At 45.8% G+C, this 23954-nt stretch overlaps 2 protein-coding genes across 3 annotated transcripts; one reads left to right on the top strand and one right to left on the bottom strand.

Annotated features, from left to right (window-relative positions):
• Positions 1 to 703: 703 nt before the first annotated feature.
• LOC124657935 (B-box zinc finger protein 18) lies at positions 704 to 4865 on the top strand. 2 transcript variants are annotated; one of them, XM_047196404.1, is made up of 5 exons: positions 704 to 844; positions 3740 to 3836; positions 3921 to 4036; positions 4119 to 4344; positions 4526 to 4865. In XM_047196404.1, exons 1-5 carry the CDS (start codon positions 752 to 754, stop codon positions 4543 to 4545), a joined length of 552 nt encoding a protein of 183 aa, XP_047052360.1. In that variant the 5' UTR covers positions 704 to 751; the 3' UTR covers positions 4546 to 4865. The 2 variants fall into 2 exon arrangements, with proteins under 2 accessions (XP_047052360.1, XP_047052359.1); XM_047196403.1 differs by having other exon boundaries at positions 708 to 844; positions 4119 to 4358.
• A 3358-nt stretch (positions 4866 to 8223) lies between these two features.
• LOC124657429 (auxin-responsive protein IAA26-like) lies at positions 8224 to 8813 on the bottom strand. The gene is made up of 3 exons (XM_047195981.1): positions 8579 to 8813; positions 8390 to 8480; positions 8224 to 8299 (listed from the first exon to the last, which is right to left on the bottom strand). The coding sequence occupies exons 1-3, from the start codon at positions 8811 to 8813 to the stop codon at positions 8224 to 8226; spliced, it is 402 nt and encodes a 133-aa protein (XP_047051937.1).
• Between the last annotated feature and the right edge of the window lie 15141 nt (positions 8814 to 23954).

Genomic DNA, 23954 nt, shown 5'->3' with positions numbered 1-23954 from the left:
ATCCGTCCAAAGAAGAAAGCATTTGCAACATTTTTCAGGTAATCCTGAATTAGACATCGGCCAGTACCAAATCTGTCATTCCTTTGTCGACGACAGCGCTGCACCCATCGCCGTCGGACATTCAGGTACCAGTTCACTGTGAGCCACACAGACGGTCACGGCCCTTTTCTACCTTGTGGCCGAGCCCTCCCATGGGCCCACCTCCTCTAGTCTAGATCAAATCCCAAAAACCCAGTCACCATCCACCAGGCCCAGCCCAGCCGCAGATCACACCTGTGGCCCCACTGTCAGCCGCACGGGTCGGCCGCCTGCCGGTAGCGAAAGTCACGCACCTTTCCTCCGCTTTACCGCGCCGTGCGCGCAGTCCATGCACCGGTAGTCGGCACGCCACGAAGAGGTCAGTGGAGCCCACCTGCAGTGCAGTTAGCAGGTCTGTGAACCGGGTCCAGGGATGCTGCCGGGCCCCAGCGCCGATCTCGCGGCGGCTTCCGCACCACCAGTCTGGCGCTGCTCTTCAGAGTCCTCCACGAGTCGCTGCCACATCACATCGTCGTCCTCCTCCTTCTCCTCTTCATAGCCGCTGCTCCTCCTGCTCCTGACGCGTCTACCCCGCCGCCGCCGCCGTCGCCGTCGCAGCAGAACGCGGAGAGATCCGAGGGTGGAGGAGGCCGTAGCGCGCGGAGGCGAGGCGTGTCCTTAATTAGGGGAGCCGGGATGGAGGGGGGACGATGACCGCGCGGGTGACGACGGGATGAGGACGATCTGCGATGTCTGCGAGAGCGCGGTGGCGGTGCTCTTCTGCGCGGCCGACGAGGCCGCGCTCTGCCGCCCCTGCGACGAGAAGGTGCGTCTCCCTCACCCTCCCCTCATCATGCCCTACTCCCGCTACCGCTCGAGTCGACCTACGCGCCCATCAGTCGTAGCAAGACCACACCCCCGACGGCTAGGTACATCTGGAACCGCGATCGACCAGATCGATCGACTTACGTTTGTGCTCGCATGGTGGATCTGAGAGCTATCTCCTGAGCTCTCACCTCTCCGGAGTACTTCATGCTAGTCCTACATGTGTCCAGCCAGCGCAGACCGAGGGAAATTATGGTGATCTAGTAAAGTGGCTCTGCTGTGCATTCGTAGTAAGCAACTGTTCCTCCTCCGGAGGTCTGTGCGTGTGGCGTACTACAAATTGATGTCGGGAGAGCTGGCGATACGATGACTCCCAAGTTAGCTCAAACTAGGTAGGAAGGATGGTGCTAGTGCAGAGTGGAATGCTCGCCTTCCATTTCTTTCCTTTCTCGGCGAATCAAACCCGAAAGAAATCTAATTTCTTTCCTTTCTCGTTGAGTGACACCCGAAAGAAATCTAATTTCTTTCCTTTCTCGTTGAGTGACACCCAAAAGAAATCTAATTTCTTTCCTTTCTCGTTGAGTGACACCCAAAAGGACCATAATCGCGCGCCACTGGATATGGCGCGACCCAATTGTGAGTTGCCACCTGCCAGTGCGATTGGTTTGGCTACTGCCATCCCGCACGCATGGTCCGAGATCGGGTGGCTCACAATTAGTCGCGCCGCCGTTATAAAGCAGTAACGTTCGCGCTCCATACTTTCGAAAGAAAAACTAGCTGGCTGTGTGTGAGTGGTACTTGAGAAGAATTCAGTTAGGGAGCATCAACATAGTTCGAGCCTGCTCGTTACCATGGGCTCACACCAAAATCCCACTTAATAGTTGAGGTGTTCATGATTCTGTAAAGATTATGGTTTAGGTTCACTTTATGAAACTTCAACATTCTCATACGGTGGGACAAAGTGAGGGTGATTTGTTTACGCAATTTTGTTGCTCATATTTGAAATCAGGATCTTATACTAGAAAAGTTAAGCTTATCGATTCCCTTTTGTTCCTAGTAAATTTTATAGATTCCTTGTAGTTCAGTTCCTGAATGGAAATATGAGAGTGGCATTTTCTCATTTTAGCGGCTCAAAATGTTCATGCAAAAGTGCAAATGATATCCCCTAAGTACTCCCTCCGTCTATAAATAGATTTCTGAGGTTTGTCTAAAGCTGGATGTATCTAGACACTAAATAGCGTCTAGATACATCTAAATTTAGAAAAATCTCTCAGGTGTCTATGTATAGACAGAGGTAGTACCTTATGATGTACGCTGCATCTTGATTTTTTTTCCTGAGAAGCTACATATTTACTATCATACTATTCTAAAATCATCAGTATACACATCGTCTTTTAGTGGAGCATTACAATTGGGAATGATATGATTTTGCTTTAACCAATTTAAATTTACCGAGACGGATGCTGGTGTCTGATAAAGCTATAACTGCGGTCTGGACCAGTTTGTTGGCAGTACCTGATACTATGCCATATGTTTTTGGTTGTTGTATGTGAATAGGTTGAGGTCCGGGTGGCCTCATGCGACCAATTAATTAGTTTATTTTTATCATAATTTCATAGAGTTCTGTTAGGTATATTATCAAACACAATTACTATAGTTGTTCGAACAACTGTTGATCTTGCATTCGTACAGTATCTTGATTTACCCATTAGATACTTGATCTGTTCCTTCTGTGCTATTGATGTTGCTCTGTTGTGAGTTGTCAAATGCCTGTTTCAATAATATTCAAATGAAAATCTTTTACGGGGCCTATGATCATCCTTCAACCAATGTATGATCAGTTTTCTACTTTCCTTTCTTTTGATGCTCTTGATTACATGTTTGATGAATAATGCTTGTCAACATTAGATCTGCTACAGTGCTCATGCATGCTAATTGCCAAACATAAGAAACCAGATGCTCTCATGAACTTAAAGAAGGGCTTCACATTGGCTACAGTCTTTGCCACAGCATGTTAAGATCAACATTCTGTTTCCATTCGATAATAAATTGTAATTGTGTAAGATTTTTTGGTCTTGTCAAAGCACATACATGATTAGAAGTGTAGCCTTGGTCGAGCCTTGAGGCAACGGTAATCAGCAAATATACTACTGGGAAATGGAACTTGTAACATTTTTTCTGGAACCAAACGTGATCCCTTCACCTAGTAATTTCTGCAACCAACTGGAGTTGCCAAACTGCTGGGATTTCACTGGCATGTTGCATGCTGGAGCAGATGTTTTCTGAGTGGATTGTTTTGTTACCAAAACTGTGTCTTCTGGGCCTTCTGCAGAGCTGCAAAATATGTGTTCTGACATTGTGTAATGTGGGGAATATGCACCTTTAGCCAAGGAGCACTTATGTTGTTAACATATATGAAATTCATATAAAGGTGAAAATACCATCTTTGGCAGCAATATATATAAACAGTATCATGGTAGTCCCCAGTTCCGTACAGCAAAGTTGGAAAGCTATATCCTATTATGTTTTCATAAGAAAAATATGTTACTTATATCCTGTTATTTATGTTGGTTTACAATTCATCGCAAGTACTGGTGTTCAAAAGTTTATTATGTGGACTTCTTTGGTCAGGCTGGAGCAAATAATTGTGTTCTGTATTTGTAAATTCAAATGATTAGTTATGGACTTAAGGTTCTATTCTGCTCTTAGATAATATATATAACCATCCTGTTGTCAAAAGTAGTGCTCATCTGATGTGTGTGCCAGTCCGTAATGCGGTACCATTAGCATTGATGTCTATTCCAGTTATCATCACTTAAAGATCATTACAATTTCATTGTCAATACATAATCTTCATGGTGTTGTTTCTGATATTTATGTGGATGTTGTACTGCAGGTACATATGTGTAACAAGCTTGCTAGTCGGCATGTAAGGGTTGGACTTGCGGACCCTAATAAGTTAGTACGCTGTGATATATGTGAAAATTCTTCTGGTATGCATTTCGACCTACAAACAGTTCTTTTTTGCATTTATCTATGAAAGTTTGATTTCATCTATTTTTAACCTGTCAATGTAGCTTTCTTCTACTGCGACATAGATGGCACATCACTTTGCTTGAGCTGTGATATGGCTGTTCATGTTGGTGGGAAACGAACCCATGGAAGATATTTGCTCCTAAGACAACGGGTTGAAGTATGATCTTAATTATTAATCAACTAAGGATTGCAATTGCATGCACTATGTATTATTACTTGAAGTTTGAAATTTTGATTAGTTTCCAGGAGATAAACCAGGGCATATGGATGACGTAGCTATGCAACAGATGGACACTGAAAACCCGAGGGACCAAAATAAGGCTCATTTGGTAGCAAAGGAGCAAATGGTGAACAACCACAATGCCTCTGATGATCCGGCCTCAGATGGCAATTGCAACGGCCAGGGTAACATTGATTCCAAAATGTTTGATCTCAATATGAGACCAGCCCGTATTCATGGCCAAGGTTCGAGCTCTCAGGTCTGTCCTAATTTTAACATAACATAAATACTCCCTCTGTCTCATATATTGGTTGCAATAACATCTTATATATTATGAGACGGAGGAAGTAAACTATCTCATGTGTTCTTGCTAAGCACTTACAGTTACCTCTCTTGTCTCCATTACTCTTCCTGATGACAATCTAGACCCAGGGAGCGGATCTTAGTCTCAACAACCATGACTCTTCAGGAGTGGTGCCAACATGCAATTTCGAACGAGCCACCGACAAGTAAACATCCGAGTATTGGAATGTAAATTCCTTCGGTTGTTGTAAACATATCTTCCGCACCGGGAGCTTGAATTAGCTTTAGCCTTAGTGGCTGGGCTGAATGTATTGCAGGGACCTTAGAACTTGTGTTATTTTCTCATAGAGCTGAAGCTAACGACTGTATATGGATTCGGCATAGCATGCACTAACGCTATGTTGTGGATTTCTGTTGTATGCTATCAGAAACTGTACAAAGAAATAATAGATCTCTCATTTTGTGAACTTGACCACTGTATACTCAGTGGTAAATTTCAGAATTAAGATGCTGAAAGAACTTGTCTTAAAGAAAAAGATGTTGATGGCTTTAAGGTTATGAGCATGCACATGCTCGGGACTGAACGGAGCCAAGCCAAGGTGCGAAAGGCTTGTTTGGTTGGCTGACAAAATATATAATGCGAAATTTGGCAATGCCTTAATATTCTGATAGCCGTTCAACAAAATTTAGCTAATGCACAGTGAATTTTGTACAGTTTTTCTCGAAACATGTAATGGACCTATAAACCGGTATGGAGGGAGTATTAGGTTTTGAAATTAACGAAATCATCACAAACGTCTAGCTATCCTCATAACCATCCAACCATAAGTTGGTTCTCGCATCTCTCATAATTCTTCATCAGGCCCACTGCCTACATGGCCACTTGCTTCGTTGCTCGTCTGTGTCATTTGTATCTCTACCGGTAAGAGCATCCCCACTCGTTGGCGCTCCCCACGCCCCAATCCGGCGATATTTTCGTCCGGATTGGAGGAAGATTTGGCGTGGGGAGCGCCGAAGTTCCAGCCGTCCCCCCGGCAGAAACCCCCAACCTCGACCATTTGACATATTTCAAACGAATTTAACATTAAATTTAACAAGTTCGGCGACCAACAGTACGAAAATTGCTGAAACAAATTCGGCGAAAATAATTGTACAATGTTTAACAAGTGCTGAAACAAATGAAGCACACAATTTCAATTTTTCAAACAAATTAGACAGACTAGTTGGCGTCGGCGTTGGCGTTGCCTCGGAGCCTCCATATGTGCTCCACTAGATCATCTTGCAGCAGCTGATGCATTGTAGAGTCTCGAATCTCCTGACGCATAGCAATGAAGGCGGCCCATGATGGAGACACTCGGTGATTAGGCCGTGCAAGAGGACCCTCTCTCTCATATGGTGCTTCTTGCTCAGCCGTAGGAACCGGATGCTTTCGCTCATTTTCAATAATCATATTGTGTAGGCACACACAGCAGTTCATCACCTCCCACATCTGATCTTTGGACCAAGTCGAGCGGGAACCGGACGACAAGCAAATCTCTGCCGGAGGACACCAAATGCACGCTCGATGTCTTTTCGGCAAGCTTCTTGTCTCTTGACAAACTCGCAAAGTTTGGGGGTGCTAGGATTCGAGATAGTCTTCACAAATGTTGCCCACTTTGGATAGATACCGTCCGCAAGGTAGTATCCTTTGTTGTAGTGCCGACCATTGATCACATAGTCCACCGGGGAGCATGACCCTCAACAAGCTTGGAAAAGACCGGGGAGCAGTTTAGGACGTTGATGTCATTGTTGGATCCAGGCATACCAAAGAAAGAGTGCCAAATCCAGAGATCATGGGTAGCCACCGCTTCAAGTATCACAGTGCAGCCTTTTTTGTGACCCTTGTACATTCCCCGCCACGCAAACCGACAGCTTCTTCCATTGCCAATGCATGCAGTCAATGCTTCCAAGCATCCCCGGAAAACCTCTAGCTTCATTTGTTGCAAGGATCCTCTCGGTGTCTTCGACGATGGGTGATCTCAAGTAATAGTCCCCGAACACTGCTATGACGGCCCCGCGAACCGGTAGAAACAATCAAGGGCGGTGGACTCCGCCATCCGAAGATAGTCATCTCGCAGTATCACCGGGAGCTCCATACGCCCGCATCCTCATAGCCACCGTGCACTTCGCAGTGGACGAAAATCCAACCAAACCGAAGTGCAATCCGCCTTGCATCCGAAGTAGGGATCAAAGTGGCGGATGGCATACACAATTTGCGTAAATAACTTTCTCGCTCATCCCGAAACGACGCCGGAAAACACTCTCACCGTGCAATGGATTGTCGGCGAAGTAGTCGGCGTACAACATGCAGTAGCCCTCCATTCGCCTGTCTCGGCTTGCACTTCCGGCGACTCGGTGCCGACCCACCACGTCGACCGCGCTGCCGGTCCGGCGTACATGCTTGCTAAGCAACCGAGGATCATCATGTGCTCCTCGTCTTGGGCGGCCGCTGCCATCTCTTCTTGCATAAGCTCGACGAACATCCGCTCCTCCTCTTCGTCCGAGTCCATGGCCGGCGAGGCAAATGGACGAACACCGACAGTGCGTGGTCGAGGCAACCCGGAGCCGCGAGCGGCGAGGAGCAAGCAGGCCGGCGGAAGAGCAAGCAGGCCGGCGGAATATAGGCAGGCGGGGAAGGAGGGGCGGCGGAATCTAGGCAACAAGCCGGCGGGGTGGTGCCGGCGGCGAGAGAGATACGAGGGGTGGGGGAGATTTTGAGCGACGTGGCGGTGGGGTTCATGCGTCGAGTCACCGACAGATCGGGCCCTTCCCCGCTTTTCACTCGTCCGGAGTCCCCGAGCGCTCCCCGGGGGGCCGGGGGTGGCGTGGGCTCGCCGGATGGATGAAGGGCCAAATCCGGACGAAAACGAGGAACCGGGGGCGCGACTGGACCGATTTACGCCGTCCGGATGTAAAAAACGCTCGCCGGGGGCCTGCTCGGGGGACGAGTGGAGATGCTCTAAGCATCTTGAACCAAGATTTATTCCTATCTCTTAAGTTGAATATATTGCTGGCAGCTCTGCCTGGCTAGCTAGTAGCTACATGCATGCCTGCAAACGAGATCTTTGCCACACATTGTTCCGACAGGTGAACTGGTCTTCGATGGATGATCCAGCTAGCTAGCCACCTAGTAACTGACATGAACCCTCAATGCACGACAATGAACACAAGCACTACACATCAAAGTTTCCCAGCTCAATTCAAGATCTTCCAAGTTGGAGTAGGAAAAAAATACTATTACCCTAAAAAACATCTTCCAAATTTGAGGCGAATTAAGCATATTTCATCAAAAATTGGGAGGTACAGATCCATGTACATGTGACATACAGCCGAAGCAACTAAATGGGAAATTGGGAAGGATGAGGCATTGGAGCTACTAGTACTACTAAAATATGGGATTCTCGCAAAAGTCAGACCGTATCATCAGCCTCATGTGAGAAGCAACAACAAGATGAGGATCATATCGATCATATATTTTATCGAAGTCAACCAGCATTTTATTCCCAGCTGATGGCACGCGGTCGATCTCCAAACCGTACGCGATCGTATTTGCATGGCACCGGTCAGAATCGCGTCATCCTCATCGCTGGCACACCCACTCGAGCGAGCGACATGCAAGTCTGTCTCAGATCATCATTATCTACACGCCCTGAAAGTCTGAAAACCCGAACAGAGTTCAGTTAATCAGGTTAGTATCAGAGGAAACAAACTGCAAGCACATTTTTGTACTAGCACGATCCATGGCGGATCCTCACCTGCGGCTACTAGTTGTGCGTGCCGCGTCACAGGTTGGAGCTGAGCCCTCTCGCCTCGCACGCTCGCATCACCCTCATCCGCTTGCACGAGCACACGAACATCCTGCAAATTGACAGGGTTGGAGTGAGATCAGAACATTCACATTGTACACGGCGGCGACGATGAATTGGCGGCGGTTTAAGATTTGCTTACTCCCAGGGCACGTCGCCGACGAGCATCCAGTCGCCGTCGCCGTCCTCGTACACCACGGCGTGCTCCCACACGCCGTACCCGTCCATCAGCCCTGCGCACACATACATGAACGCGCATCAGTGCACAGCTCTTTACATGGTCAGATTCACATGGGGGCTCTACATTTGAAATGCCGAGGCTGGGGCTTACCTATGGAGCAGCAGAAGAACATGGCGTTGAGCTCCTGGAGAAGCTCGAGGTAGTCTCCGTACGACGCCACGTCCACCTTGCGCAGGTACGGCGTGCCGTCCATGCTCACCTTCACGAACGCCGGCTCGCCGCCGCCGTTCTTCCTCGCCCGCCTCGCCCTCCGCGCCCTGTCGCCCGGCGGCGCCAGCGTCAGCTCGGTGAGCTCCACACCGCCATCATCTCCATAGCTCCCCATCAAATTACAGTAGTTCTAGCTACGATCGATCGGTTCAGAAGCTGTGGGTTTGAGAGGGAGGAGGTGTCCTTGTCAATGGCGAACTCTGGCCTGCCGGCGGGCGTATATATACACCGGCCGGTCGTGGCACAATCGCAATACTACGTGTAGGTGATCCTCCGTGGCCGGCCGGTGTATCGTGCTGCCTGCCAGCGAGGCGATCGCAGAGATATGGTGTGGCGTGCAGAGAGGATCCGGTGTGGGGGGCGGCGGAGCGGGGACAGGGGCTGCGCAGCCTGGCGGGACGTAGGCAGCGGCGGTCGGCTTGGGTGCGGCCCGGCAACGAACCCTGGCCACCGCTGTCGCCGTGGGACCCGACCAGAGCTTTGCCACGTCGACTGCCTGGTCGGCTGCCTCCGTGGCTCTACCGGTTGGGAATTTATTATGGGAGACTGGCTTCAGATCTTCAGTGTACACAAGACAAGTCGATTTGTATCTTTCAGCACAAACATTTGAGCGGATTTTCGTAGCGGAAGCTCTGGATCACTTCGCGATTGGATTTTAGGATTATAGTTATAGGACATGGTGTTTCGAGGTCTAGATGCACTCCTTAAGAAAATGCAGTTTAAATAAATCACAAAAATGTAAAAAAATCCGTTTTTTTTTCCCGTGTACACATCCAAGAAATTTCTGTTTGCACACAACGTTTTACAGAAAAAATATATTTTGAGTAGCATGTTGTCTTTTTTATGCACAAGCCATAAAAAATATCTTTTTTTCGTGAAACTTTGTGAGCAAACATAGAATGTTGGCATTCAAAATGTATGTTTTTATTTTTATTTTTTAACATATCAAAATATGTTTTTTTGGGTAATGGTTGCATCTACACCTACGAGCCAAAATGCATTTCCGTCTAGTTATACCGGAACTTCTTTCTAAGACTTAGCTAGAAAACTGAAAAAAGAGAGGATGCAAGTCTTATATGTTGAGCAGTTGCATTCTTATTTGTACAAAACTTAGCAAATGTTCACACCATGTTACGAAAATTATGCAGGTGGGTTTCAATTTGAATTATTGCAACCTCAAGGATACTTTTCTGGCACAACCTAGTTGCATTCTTGTCTGGCACAGATCTGGGCCGCCCTAGGGGTTCCTAGTTATTCATGTGAATACCAATGATTTTGGCAGAAGGTAGAAAATTTGGCAAAATGAATACCAAATTGTAAATTCCTAACGCCAATGCTGGTAGGGATACAAAAAGTGTTATCTCGTGGTCTAGATACTTGTCCTATTGCTGAATCACAATTGTATTGTCCATAACTCGGAAGCAAATTTGGTGGAAAAGATGAAACTGTTGCTAATCCTCCCTTACTTTCAGAAAGAACGTAAAATTCCTTTTCCAAATAAGATATTATTGCTACACTAAAGCGGGAGTGATGTTTTGGCACATGGGAGCGTATGCTCCATTTATTTTGAAATGCATGTTAGATACATTTTGAAATGTCAAAAAAATTTGAAACAAAAATTTCGCATGTACATGTTCATGTGCTACGCGCTCACAAAGTAGTTTCATGAAAAATCGACTTGTCGTATGGCGTGTGTAAAAAAGACAAAATTCAGTGCTAAAATAAAGACTTGTCAAAAGACAAATTTTCTCTTTTTCGCAGACTACAAAAAATATTATTTTTTCGTGAAACTTGACGAACACACATATATTATGGAGATGTACATGTAAATTTTCTTTTTAAAATTTTTTTAACACTTGGAAAGATGTTTTTATGGTAGAAGGATCATACGCACCCAGGAGTCGAATTGAGTTTCTGTAGACTAAATTGTTATTTGATTTGATATATTTTGATCCTTAACGCTGATGAATTAAGAAAAATGGAAGAGAGGGATTCGAACCCTCGGTAAACAAAAGTCTACATAGCAGTTCCAATGCTACGCCTACAAAAAGGGAAGCATAGGTTAGGCCTCTGCATCAATATTAATTGCAAATTTTTAAAATTCACAGGATTACATATCAAAGATCGGACCGTGTGGACATAAAGATCAACCATTGGAAAAACAGAAAGACTAAGTGCCCATGCATCATGCAATCTTCTAGAAAGAAGTCGGCCATCCTAGTTGTAGATAATCAGATGGTTGCAACCAGAATTTACATGCGTCAATTGTGCCTCTGGTAGAAGATAATAGGACCACTTACGGATCCAATAGGCAGTACACATGATATGTACAAAGTGAGCCGATCCAATCCTCTCATCAATACAACATGCTTCCCAGCCTTCAGGATCGGGGAGAGAATCATCATACATGTTGGAAAAATCTATGGAGATTACCAATACCACCTAAAGTTCGATGTTTTTGGTGGAGAGTCATGAAGCAGTTTATACCTGCTCGGGGAGTTCTCAAAAGTAGACACATTGAGAAACTTGCATTTTGCGAAGCATGTGGAAAGCAAGAAGAAACTATACAACATGCTTTGTTTGACTGTACGTGGGCTAAAATATTCTGGGCTGAACTTAGAAGCATGGCTGGCGTTAAAATTCCAATATTGCACCCAAGTTCATGGGCTATGGACCTTATTGATGGCTGTGGATTGTCGGAGGAACATACCAGCCTTGTGTTGTGTGGCTGTTGGGCTTCCTGGAAGGAGAGGAATGCCCGGATACATGGAGAGGGCGGCAGGTCAGTGACTGATTCAGTTCGTTGGGTGATGCAGACCACTATCGATTTGTCTCAGGTTGGGAAAGAGAAGGTGAAGAGAATTCCAAAGAAAAAAGAATGTTGGAAGGCACCCGAGTAAGGGGTTATTAAAATCAATACAGATGCTAGTTTCTTTGATACCACAATGTCTGGAGGCACCGGGTTGGTTGTTCGTGACCACCGGGGCAGCTTAATTAGAGGAAATTTTGACAAAACGGACCACCCTCCCCAATTCATTGACAAAAAAAGACCACCTCTGAGATAAATTGACAAAAAGGACCACGTCGTGCGTGGCAGCAGGCCCCCCAGCCGACACGTGGCACTTGCCGCCGGGGGCTGCGGCGGCAGGGACCCGCCGCCAGACCAGGTGGCGGCACGTTTACCTGGACGCGTCGCCGTTACGCGTGGTGGGCCATGCCGCCGACGCATGGGGCGGCAGGTCGACGTGGAGGCTGCCTCCACTCCATCCGGCGGCATGGCCCGCAGGTGCAGACGAAGCTTTGTAGGGACGATGCGCGCGCGGGAATCCGGCCAGCCGACCAAACCCGGTGCACTGAATTCGAAAACCTGTTGCACTGATTTTGAAGCGACGACGAGACGTAAAGATGTCGGAGATTCCCGCTCAATACAGGAAATTGATCACCGAAAGCGGCCTATATGCGTAGGACTATATGCGTAGGAATTCTGTGCTGATACAGCAATTAGAGCACCGACAGCCGATACCAATAATTCTGCACTAATTTTTTGATACTGCTCACACTAATTGAAGGCTATATAAGTCGGCTTCCCCGCATAGAAATCGAAGCAGCAGGAGTGTGCCTTCTCCGCGTCTCTGTTTCGTGCGAAAAATATTGGAGTGAGTATGAGTGTGCCTTGCTCGGACCAGGATTTTAGGCCGGTGAAGGGGAAGAATGCAAGCTTGCCACCGGGGGTGAGAGCAGAGAGGTGTTGGTGCGGCCGCCTTGCAAAGGTGAAGGAGGTGGTTGATTTTTCCGATAAGTTCGGCATGAAATATTTCATGTGCGCGAGCTATGATCATGATCCACCAAGGCAAACAAGTTCATCGTCCTCGAGGCCTGCGGTATGTTCTAAGAGCATGATTAAAAAAAATTAATTGTATGTCATTAATTTTCGTTTATTAACCGTATTTTTTGTGTTGTAGTCTCCCCCGCCCCTTTGCATGTGGTTTCATTGGATAGACCAAGAGCAGCCGGATTGGGCACGCCGTGAGGTGGAGGAAAAACAGCGGCGTGCATGGGAAATATTCCATGAGGAAGATCGTTTCGAAAAGGCTATGGCTAATGATAAAGCAGAAAGAGAGAGACAGATACAAAAATTAAGGGCGGAGCAAGCTCGAAATCGTGAGGTGAATCAGAAGAGGATGGATGATGAGGCTGCACGTAGGTATGCAGAGGAAGAGGTGCGCAGAGAGGCCCGTGAAGCGGAGAGGAAGAGATTAAGGGAAAGAGCTGCCGAGGCGCAAGCGGCAGAAGAACACGGCGACAAGTCCGGAAAATGGCCACGGTGGACACAGGGCAAATAGAGTGATCTGTTGTACTAGCTATGTATGTTAATTTCAGTTTTACTTTCGCGTTGTATCTTAAAATTCGTTGCAGTTATTATGTTGTATCTTAAACGTTTTTACTTATGTTGCATCTTCATTATTGGAGTTAATTTAGAAATTAAACTTATTGGAAGTAATATTAATATGTCTCTGAGATACATAGAAAAATGTCTCATACATAGATTAAATGCCTGTCGCGCGCATAGATAAATATATGATACATAGAAGTCAGGTCCATTTGTATCATTCCTGTCGACGACGACGACGTTGCTGCCGTGGCCTTGGACCGGAAGGCGACAACCGGGGACGAGGGGGATGAGGTTGACGCAAACCTCGGCCGTACTGATTTTCCTCATCCTCTGTACGTGTCTCATCTGCTGGCGATGGAGTCTGAAATATGTTTGGAGATTCCTGATTTGGGGGAATCAAACTGGCATCTGTGCCAAAAATAGCACTCCAAAGAATTCTTCAACTATCCCGGTAACATCATCGCGAGGTTGTTGGGAAGTGCTGCCGTAGTATTGTGATTGCTGCGTCATATTGGGCCATGTCGGGACTAAAGATTCCTGCGTATTAAATGGCTCCGTCAGAAACATGCACGCAATAATCATGTATGTAATTAACATTAATTAACCTGAGTTGGGTATTGCGATTGCATGTGGTCACGACCACGCAGTGGAGGCATATTGTGGCCTAAACCAGCTCCCATGTTGGACCACGTAGGGTCAACAGATTCCTGCGAACGTGAACGACATGTTATTAGTACGCATGTAAATAATCACGTGTCGGTACGTAATTATTAAATATGAGCATACCTGAGTGTTCAATCTTTGCGAGTACTCGCCTTCTGTGTAGGAGTATCGTTTCCAAGATGGATATGACGGAAAATGATCGTTCTCCTAATACAATTGTGAAAAAAATGTGTCATTGTTGTAAGTTCAGGAGGAATGTATGTACGCAAGTTGATTACCTGTGTGGCGCCATGGCGTTGAGATATGTGTGCGGACTGTGATCGTTCAAGTAGAGATGAGTCGCGTCGTGGATTAGATGTATGCGAGGTAGAGGGAACTGGTACGGTCGGTGTGGCCGATGGCTGGCTAACACGTACCATACTCGGTCTGTTCGATGGTGCCTCCGGCATGTCGAATGCTCGGCTGACAACATCATCGTGACGACTGCAACCAAGCCGCCTAAGCCCTTTAATGGCAGTATTAAAAATATGTTTTACCATGGATTTTCCCTCCGAACTATCCATGTTGCGCAACTGCAAAGTGTTGTGGGCATCCTCTGCGATCTGCCTAAACTCGTCAATCTGAATGAAAAAAAAATTAATATTGCCTATGAACACAAGTTTTCTGAATTATATTTATATAGAAAGTACCGAAGTGTCACGGTGGTAAGCTGAGGCCCATGTGAGATGTGCCGGACTCGATGTTGGGGGACCGGTGAGCAGAGTCCGTGTGCTAGCGCGGTACCATTCATTATACGCTGCCAATATCTCACCGTGGTACCGTCTGCATTAGTGGTAAAATACGTTAGCACGTACATGATGATAAGATGAATTAAAATATATAATTACCTATTTTCGCGTATTCCATCGGACTCTGCTTCATCAATCCATTTTGTAATCCATGTTTGATTACGCTGACTCCAGTCGAAACAACTCATGTCTTTATTATCTTGTCTACAATCCAATAAGTTTCGTTAAATAATGAAATAGATTAATACAAATGCAATTCATTGTTTCTATTATAGTGAGTGAACTTACGTATGAACATCAGCAACAAGTCGTCTTGGTGATGGTGGGGGAACATCCCGATGCAGACCAAACTGCCGCATGACATGCTCTGGGTTGTATGGCTCAACCATCCAAATAAACAGTAGGTTGCATCGTGTGAACCACCACCGTCTGTCTCGCAGCATATCTGGTGGTGGTTTAAGAAGACCCCAGACAATGTACACGCCGTGTTCCGTAAATGGGTCCCATTTAACCATGGTCTCCTGCAGCTCCTCAAACTGTTGGTGGTATTCTGGGTAGCAACCATGTGCCACATTATTGGACCACCGTTTTTTAGCATGTACCCATCGACTTCCAAAAGTAAGAGGGGCATATTGTTCGGTGTGACCACCGTAGGGGTGAATTGGGTTCATTATCTGGGGACGCCCAACGGGGAGGTACTCCCATGACCATAACCGAAGAAACTCGCGCTTACAGCAAGTATATGCCCCTTTGAAGATGCATTGGTTTTCTTTGTTGCATCACACAGCCCCCTATAGGTATACGCGAGCATTGCAGAACCAAAGCTGTATATAGGGATGGGAGGTGGAGGCGAATCTACTATGTTCTCGGCTATCTTAATTAGACCCGGGAGAACAATATCACCATGGGACGAGGGAAACATTATACCAAATAGGTACAGTAAATACGCAAAACGATGTCGCATCATGACCGCATTATCTGCATCAGCTGGTAACTCTTGAAAATTATTGACCAACCAGCTTAGAGGGACCCCCTAGGACGTGACCCTCCGCGGCTCGTAGCAGGCATTGCCACGCCAAGACGGTCCTATACGTCAGTCGGCCAAGTACTAGAATAAGAGACCGGGACCAAAGGAGTACCCTTGATTGGCAAACAAGTGATCATGGAAACATCTCTGAGCGTAGGTGTCAGCTCCCCACAACTTAAGTGGAAGGTGTGGGTTTCAGGTCTCCAACGATCAACAAGGGCCGATAGAAGAGATGGGTCTAACGTGAACTTCTCCCTGCTTGATGTCAGCTTAGAAAATGGAAGAAGTCCATGGGCCCTGAGATGTTCCTCATAAACATTGTTAACAAGAAACCTGTTCTTAATGGTTCGTACCCTGAAGGTCGGAGGTGGGTTTGAGTGGGCATCCGGGTTCAACCAGAGGTGGCAACGGTGTCCGGCATCGCAGGATCTTCGCAAAAGGTCTGGCAAATCCGACGTCATAACCTGCATCCATCGATGGTATAATCATACATTAATACATTAATCAGACTAAAAAAATAAATTAAATATGTATGCATGCAGCGATGCGATAATCATACAATAATACATTAATACATGTCTCTTTATTACAGCACGCCAGACATACAAATATTTGAAAACAAAAAAATTACATCACGCAGGGTTATTTCAGGTGCGGTAAGGGCATTCCCTTCGCGCATGACCGGGGCATCTGCAAAGGCGACAACGGCGAGGTTCTCCTGCCTGGCTATGATCCATGTCATTCCTGTGACGTCGAGATTGGCGTCGTCCCCTCGCGGTTCTCTTCAATGTCGGGTCCGGAACCCATTTGGTAGTTCTTTCTGGAAACTCGTACCTATAGTGTCCGTTGAGTCCCCAGCTCCAGAACTCACCGTTCCAAGTTCCGAGTAGGTTCTGGATGTTGAAGTAGGGAGATATGTAGTTCTCCACGCTGATGTTCTGCGCTGTTGCCGCTCTCAGGACATGACTACATGGGTATCCTAAAAGCTTAGGCTTGTTGCAAGTGCATTCAGAAGTGTTGGGGCCGAGTTGAACAGCTTGCTTTCTCGATCCTCTATGGTGGCCTCTCACAAACTTGGCTCGCACTTGGATTTCCCACTTATTATTAAGTGCATCAATTTGACGAAACCCATGACTTTTAGATTTTTCAGCTTTCTCATCCAAATGCCGTTGCATCTTTTCAGACCATTGCTTGTTCATCACGTAACGTGTGTTTGCGACCTGCACTCTGTCTGCAAAGTATGACAGAGTCCGGTTCCAAGTTTCAGTAATCAGGGCTGTGATAGGGAGGGCTCGCACACCTTTCAGCATGCCATTGTAAACCTCTGACATGTTGCTGGTCATTATGCCGTACCGAGCCCCTGAGTCGTGAGCTTGCGCCCACTTACTTAAATCGGGGCAGTTCTGATTAATCCATGTACTCAAATTTATTTGAGTCCTCCGGCCCCTCCGGTCTTCTCTCGGCGGCAACGCAGCTTTCTCGATTTCTTTGTTGATTCCAGCCCAAATAGCATTCATCTTCACTTCTGTCTTCTGCATGCACATCCTCTTAAATAGCTTGAACCAGTCCTTGTTCTTGAACTTTGAGTAAAAATTGGCAGCCAGGTGCCTCATGCACCACCTTGTCTCCAGGTCGGGCCACCCCGAGAGAGGGTCCGATGAATTCTTGATTATTTCGAGAGCGCTCAAAAGGCCCGTGTTGCGATCCGATATGATGCAAACATCGGGCCGATCTCTCACGACTCCCATCTTCAAGCAGCTGAGGAACCATAACCAGCTATCTTTGTTTTCACTCTCGACAAGTGCATAGGCAATAGGCAAGAGCTGATTATTTGCGTCAGCTGTGATCGCCACCAAGAGTGTGCCCTTGTACTTTCCAGTGAGAAAGGTACCATCTATTGACAGCACCGGGCGGCAGTGATGGAATGCCCGTATAGTCTGGGGGAATGCCCAGAATAAACGATCAAGGATTTCTTGGTTTTCCTCCAGAGGGTGTTGACGAGCTCTCCTGACCACTTGAGTCCCCTGGTTAGTTGCTGCTATCTGATGGAGTAGTCTCGGGGCAAGGTCATATGCCTCCTCATAGGTGCCATACAATCTCTGGAAAATCTCCTCCTTCGCCCGCCTTGCCTTACTAAAGCTGACCGGGAAGCCAATCAGATCTTCCGCGATTTTTTGCAGCTTCTTTGTACCAAGGGTTATATCTTCTTCCACCGCCACTTGCATGATATGTGATACATATTTTGCAGTGACGTTGCGGTGGTTGTCAAGAGCCCCCAATTGCTCGCAGCTATGGGGTTCTATTTTTGAGATATGCCATGGCTGACATACCCCAGGGCTCACCCGAGCGATAACTCTTCCCCGCAACCCTCAATCAATTTGACGCATATGACTTTCAGCTGCCTTCGATCAGACTGCTTCACTCTGTGTTGCCGAGATATGGCCAACGCATACCTCTTGATTGCTTGGTCAGCCGAGTCCTTGTCTGGGAAAGTTTGCCCAACCTGCAGACTCGCCTCCCCTAGGCCTGGAACAGAGCGGAATTCATTGCTGATGGTCATTGTTTTTAAGAACTCAGGGTCCATTGGTGCCGCAACCGCCCTCCGGGAAGGACCGACGCCTTCTTCGTCCGAGGAGGATTCAGACGAAGAAGAACGAGCGTCATCATCCAACGCCTCTGGCAGTCCCTCCACACGCTCGCTAATGTCAACGAACGCGGACCAGTATCCTGGCTCGGCAGCAAACTGGGCGACCATCTGCTCCGATGGGCCGGTGCTATGGCCTGCAGTCAGTGCCTCATGCTCTGATTGTCCTATCATGCCTGCTGCAGTCAGGGCCAAATGCTCCGATTGAACGGTGCTTGGTCATGTGACGATGGCCATCTCCTCTTCACCAGCGCCGGTACTACTTCCGGCACCATCATCACCTGATATAAACTGAACATACACCATGGGCTCTCCGTACTTAGCAGCACCAGGTGTGCTTGCAAACCTCATGTACGTACCCCAATTTCTATCACTCTTTACCTCCCGCAAACCCCAACGGGCAGGTGTCCCATCATTCCCTCCTACGGCGATGAGAGCCTCAACGGTCATCTTCTTCCCATGCATCTCACGCCCAAAATGTGCTCGGATGCATCTTCTAACATCCAAAAATTCTCTATTGACCATATCTGTCACTACAACTTTCATCGAGTCGCAGCGCGACACATCGACACCAGAAAATTCGTCGCGTACGACGTCTCCATAAAACACTAACACAGTTTCCATCTTACCTACCGCACAACCATATTTTTAAAATTATATTAGATTACAAGACAACAATATTTAACATATGATTAACATTTTTAAATAATCATAACACAACACCATCTTTAATATTTTTAACAACATTCCATAATAATTGTATTACAAGCCTACCGCTCACTCATTCCATAATAAATTTAACACCAAACATAACACGAGACTATATTTTAATACGCGACAAATTTTAATACTACCAACTAAAATTAAAATAAGTACGGACGGATTTTACTACCTCTACTTCAGCCCGTGCGCTCCACTTCTAATTATATCTTAAAATACACGTTCAACATATTTACTTAAAACATTAATATTACAACACCGTAATATTATATGTCTACTTTAACATGGATTTTGAATGGACCATTATTTCCTACTAATTTTCACCATGCTAGCTTGTACGTAACACATAAAATCATAGTCTATATCGCATACAAAAAAATATAAATTCTATACGGCACATTTAATTAGCTATCTACGGCTTAATTACATGTTGCATGTCCTAATATACTACTCAATAATATGCCGTACTAATATTTTCATCCTACATATGCATGCAAATACGGAGCATGCACTACTTAAACTAATTACACTACACAACTAATTAGATTCTAACTACGTAAATAAATACAATATGCTAGCTTCTTGTAATCCTTACCTTGAGCAAAGACGGAATCAACCAGGCTGCACTCAATCAGCAGACATGAACTAACTGAGTAAGAGATATTAGCGACGCAGAGCAACGGACATCAACTAAGTGAGCAGAGACTAAGTGCGTCAAAAAAACTGAGTGTGTTCACAGTGAGAGTGAGAGCGAGTACCGTCTTTATATAGAATCGGCTCAGCTCACGGAATCGATAGATGCTTTATTTATTACACTCCGTGTAGATGTCTCAACTTTATCTACGTACAGATGCTTTTCTAACAAAAATGCATTACATACATCTATATGTAGACAAAAGTAACACACCTATTTTTAAACGGGGGAGTACCAGAGAATCTGCGTCTGCGCCCGTATCATCTCAATTTGCAACAGTTTCCCAGCAATCACACCGAAAGCACCAAAATTTGTAACAGTTAAAGTTAAAAGCACCCCAATTAGAAACAGTAGCAGCTTCTTTTACAACAACAAAGTGCGTGCAGGTCAGATTCCTGCCGTGCTCCAAATTCCCGCGCGATGTTTGTCGGCAGCTCTTTTCGTGCATGCAGGGACGACTGTGCTGCCGGGCCCTGCCTCCACTCTCCATGGCGGCAGCCTCCACGTCGCCCTGCCGCCCCATTCATCGGCGGCATGGCCCACAATGCGTAACGGCGACGGACGGCGACGCGTCCAGGCAAACGTGCCGCCACCTGGTCTGGCGGCGGGTCCCTGCCGCCGCAGCCCCCGGCGGCAAGTGCCACGTGTCGGCTGGGGGGCCTGCCGCCACGCACGACGTGGTCCTTTTTGTCAATTTGTCTCGGAGGTGGTCTTTTTTGTCAATGAATTGGGGAGGGTGGTCCGTTTTGTCAAAATTTCTCTGGTATGAGCATGGTGCTAATGCTCTTATGATGGAGGCAAGGGCTATCCTTGATGGTGCAAGATTGTCCATGGAGAGAAATTACAGCCGGGTGATCATTGAGAGTGATTCGCAGATAGCTGTCAATTTCTGTAATGGCAATGGTATAAATAGATCAGAGTTAATGCCTATTTGTCAAGAGATTAGGGAGATTAGGAGAGCTTTTTCTAGTTTTAGCATCGTTTCAGTTGGGAGGGATGCAAACATGGCTGCTCACTTATGTGCTAAGCAGGCTAGTGTTGATAGGAAGAGATTTCTGTGGATCAACTATAACCCAGGCTTTCTCGTAGATACTCTTACGAGTGACTGTAATCCTATCAGTTAATCAATAAAGCTCTCTGAATTCGCAAAAAAAAATCCTGTTTGAGATCATATCTTTCCTATTAATAATGATATGTAATACAGTAACTGAGCCGATCCAATCCTGTCAGAGATCATATCTTTCCTATAGTTTTATAGGATGAAAACTAAGGCACAAACCTCCGCGAATCTAGGGCTTGGTTTTTCTCTTTGACCCCATTTAGGTAATTTCCAAGCATGTTAGTTTTCTTTTCTTGGTGCATGCCTGGCGGTGTAAACCTCAGCAACCTTAGATGACAAGAATACAACATACATATATATGTACTTTCGTACCTCGGCCACAACTTTGCACAACTCATTGTTATCGAATTTCCCCGCAAGGTATCTTGAACTTAATATCCAGCTCATCAAAGGTACGGATAGTGCTAAAAAAAAAATTATACGAAGGCTTAATCTAGCAAGGAATCTAGTATCACGCAATGTTTGCTAGCTAGCAGATGTTTTCTTGTTAAACCATTGCAACTTGAGCAAAGTTAAATTAAGAAAACAACGTACTAACTAAACCATCCATGCTCAAGAAAGCTAAATCTAGCTAGGAATCTAGTATAGCACTGACGGTGTTTAAACCAAGAATACATACTTAGAATATTGTAGGTGTCAAATTAAAATCTAAGCATGGAATCCGAATCTAGCATCGCACAAGTGCTGCTAATTAAACCATACATTGCTTCGCCAAAGGGAAATTGAAGTCGAACACTCCAACTCTAGCCTTCTCCCCTTGAACTCCAACCAGCACACGTAGCCGGCGAGCCAAACGGCCGGCCACCATGCATGCGCAGCTGATCCGGCCGGGCTCCGGTGACGGGCGAGGGGACAACGGGACAAGTATCCCGCGAGTAGGCACGTGCATGCATGCATGCTAATTAAACGACCCACCAAGATGCAATGCAAAGCACCTAGTAACCTCTATGGCTCTATGCCCAGTAGCAGCAGTGAAAAACATTCGTCCGGCCGTCCATGCGCCGGCGCCTATGTTTCACCAACTCGTAGCGCGCGCCATAGATCGTCCGGTGCCGAGCTCTGGCCGGGCAGCCCGGGGGACATCGCCCTTGCCGTATGTTTATGTAAAACAGCAACCCATTCGATTCGATTCGATCTATTTTAGTTGCGTCGTGGATAGAAAATGGGTCACCGCGACTAGCCTAGCTAGTGTTCCAGCTAGTGGCGAAACCAGGACATAAATCTCCTGTAGTCAGGTAAAGTTCTGCAGTTAAATACATATATTTATATAATTTTTTTCTTAAATTTTTACATAATTTCTTCCCTACGGACCTAAAACCTGTGTTGTCAATTGACTACACTTATATAGTGTGGCTCCGCCACTGGTTCCAGCGGTGTGATTCATTCTGTCTGCGATGGACATTTTGGTCTGTTGGCCGAAGATAACAAATTATTTAAATTCCTTGGGTGCAAGCCTTATAACAAATTATTTTCAAACTAGTAAAAAAAATGAATTATTTCAAACCGGCTAAACCGCTCGGAACGTTTTTGCCCTCCCTTAGGTTCAAGTCTTATAACTTGGGCTGTTGCATTCTCTCATTTGTACGGAAGTTACCAAATAATCAAACTATTTCATGTAAATTCTAAAGACGAGTTTCAGTTTGATTTTTGCAACCTCGAGATTACGTCAGTTTGCTATTTGTTTTTAAAAATAGTAATAACAATACTTAGTTGCATTCTTGTTTGGCACGGATACCAAAAAGTGTTCTATCGTGATCTAGATTTTAGTCATATGGCTAGATCGCTGTCGTATTTTCTAGAACTAGGATGCAAACTTGGCGAAATGCAATAAGAAACCATTGCTACTTCTAGATGCATGTTTTTTTTTTTGAAAATGGGAGTATAGCGATGGCCTCTGCATCAATCAGTGAACACAATGATCTTTCTTTTCTATTATGTAATTTTTCACAATTAAGAGTATTACCACATCTTAAGGGTCAAACATGGTCGATACAAAGATCAACTAACGGGAAAAATATAAAGACTAAGTGCTTATGCATCTCGTAATCTTATAGAAAACCAACAACGACCCTCCTTCTAGATAGCTCATGCAATCGTGTCCAACGATTGCACCCAGAATTCATATGTGTTCGTTGTGTCTCATAGGACAACTTGTAGATGCAATATAAAAAAAGGCCATAGGATACAAGTAACCTGTGAAAAAGACAATAGCATTCATACAACTTCATAGGGTCGAAATTTAAGCACAGACCCCCCATACGAATCTGGAGACTCGTTTTCTTTTCTGCCTCACTAAGCTATTTTTTAAACATGTTGGTTTTCTTTTCGGACAGCATAAGCCTAAGATGACAAATACGTATGTACTTACGTACCTCGGCACAACTTGCTCATCTCATTGTTGTCGAATTTTCCGGCAAGGTATCTTGAACTATTTAGCACGTCAAAGGTACGGACAGTGTCGTCTTCGTACGCGAAAGCACAATCTAGCTAGCATCATAAAATGGGCTGCTAGATTCTTCGGTATTAAACCATTGCAACTTCTACATGTTGAGCAACATAAACTAAGATAGGTAACGACGTACGCTGCCACAACATGTACACACACCTCGTTATTCCCTGACTTTCCACTCCACAAGTATCTTAAATATTCAACGCGTTCACTATAGTATCAGGGTGTTTAGTCCAAATTCTTTGTACGCGCAAGTAGAATCTATAGCTAGAATCACACAGGTGCTGCTAATTAAAGCATCCGAGCCCGCCCAAGGGAAATTCAAGTCCAACACTATAACTCAAGTCAGCACGTAGCCGGCGAGCCAAACCGCCGGCAACCATGCAATGCGCAGCTGATCCGGCCGGGCTCCGGTGACCAGTCAGGGAGACAGCGCCCAGCAAGTACGCACGTGCATCGCATGCATGTCAATTAAGCTAGCCACCAGGCACATCCATAAAGATGCAGAAGATCCCACACACCAGCATAAACATAATCTAAACTTCCATTAGTGTTATGAATAGAAGCATTACATTTAACTCTTTTGCGCTTAAGAAAAATACAGTGTTTACAAAACTATCCTACTTAAATTGCAGCCATCTAGCACACCAGCAGGTCTCTCGTGTACAATTATGTCATACCATGTTCACTGATATGTCAAGACGCATATGCCACGAATTAGTTTAGCTAGGTTCATCAGGGATAACAACAACAACAAT

The sequence above is a fragment of the Lolium rigidum genome, chromosome 5 (assembly GCF_022539505.1).
Source record: "Lolium rigidum isolate FL_2022 chromosome 5, APGP_CSIRO_Lrig_0.1, whole genome shotgun sequence".
Taxonomy (NCBI): Eukaryota; Viridiplantae; Streptophyta; class Magnoliopsida; order Poales; family Poaceae; genus Lolium; species Lolium rigidum.
This window is presented reverse-complemented; position numbering and strand designations above follow the sequence as displayed.

Excerpts from the sequence above, each read along its gene's own strand:
- LOC124657935 (XM_047196403.1), top strand. The coding sequence starts at position 752 with ATGAGGACGATCTGCGATGTCTGCGAGAGCGCGGTGGCGGTGCTCTTC. Across the intron at positions 3,837-3,920 it reads TATATGTGAAAATTCTTCTG|CTTTCTTCTACTGCGACATA; the intron begins GTATGCATTTCG and ends CTGTCAATGTAG. Across the intron at positions 4,359-4,525 it reads GCCAAGGTTCGAGCTCTCAG|ACCCAGGGAGCGGATCTTAG; the intron begins GTCTGTCCTAAT and ends ATGACAATCTAG.
- LOC124657429 (XM_047195981.1), bottom strand. The coding sequence starts at position 8,813 with ATGGGGAGCTATGGAGATGATGGCGGTGTGGAGCTCACCGAGCTGACG. Across the intron at positions 8,481-8,578 it reads GTTCTTCTGCTGCTCCATAG|GGCTGATGGACGGGTACGGC; the intron begins GTAAGCCCCAGC and ends ATGTGTGCGCAG. Across the intron at positions 8,300-8,389 it reads GTCGGCGACGTGCCCTGGGA|GATGTTCGTGTGCTCGTGCA; the intron begins GTAAGCAAATCT and ends GTCAATTTGCAG.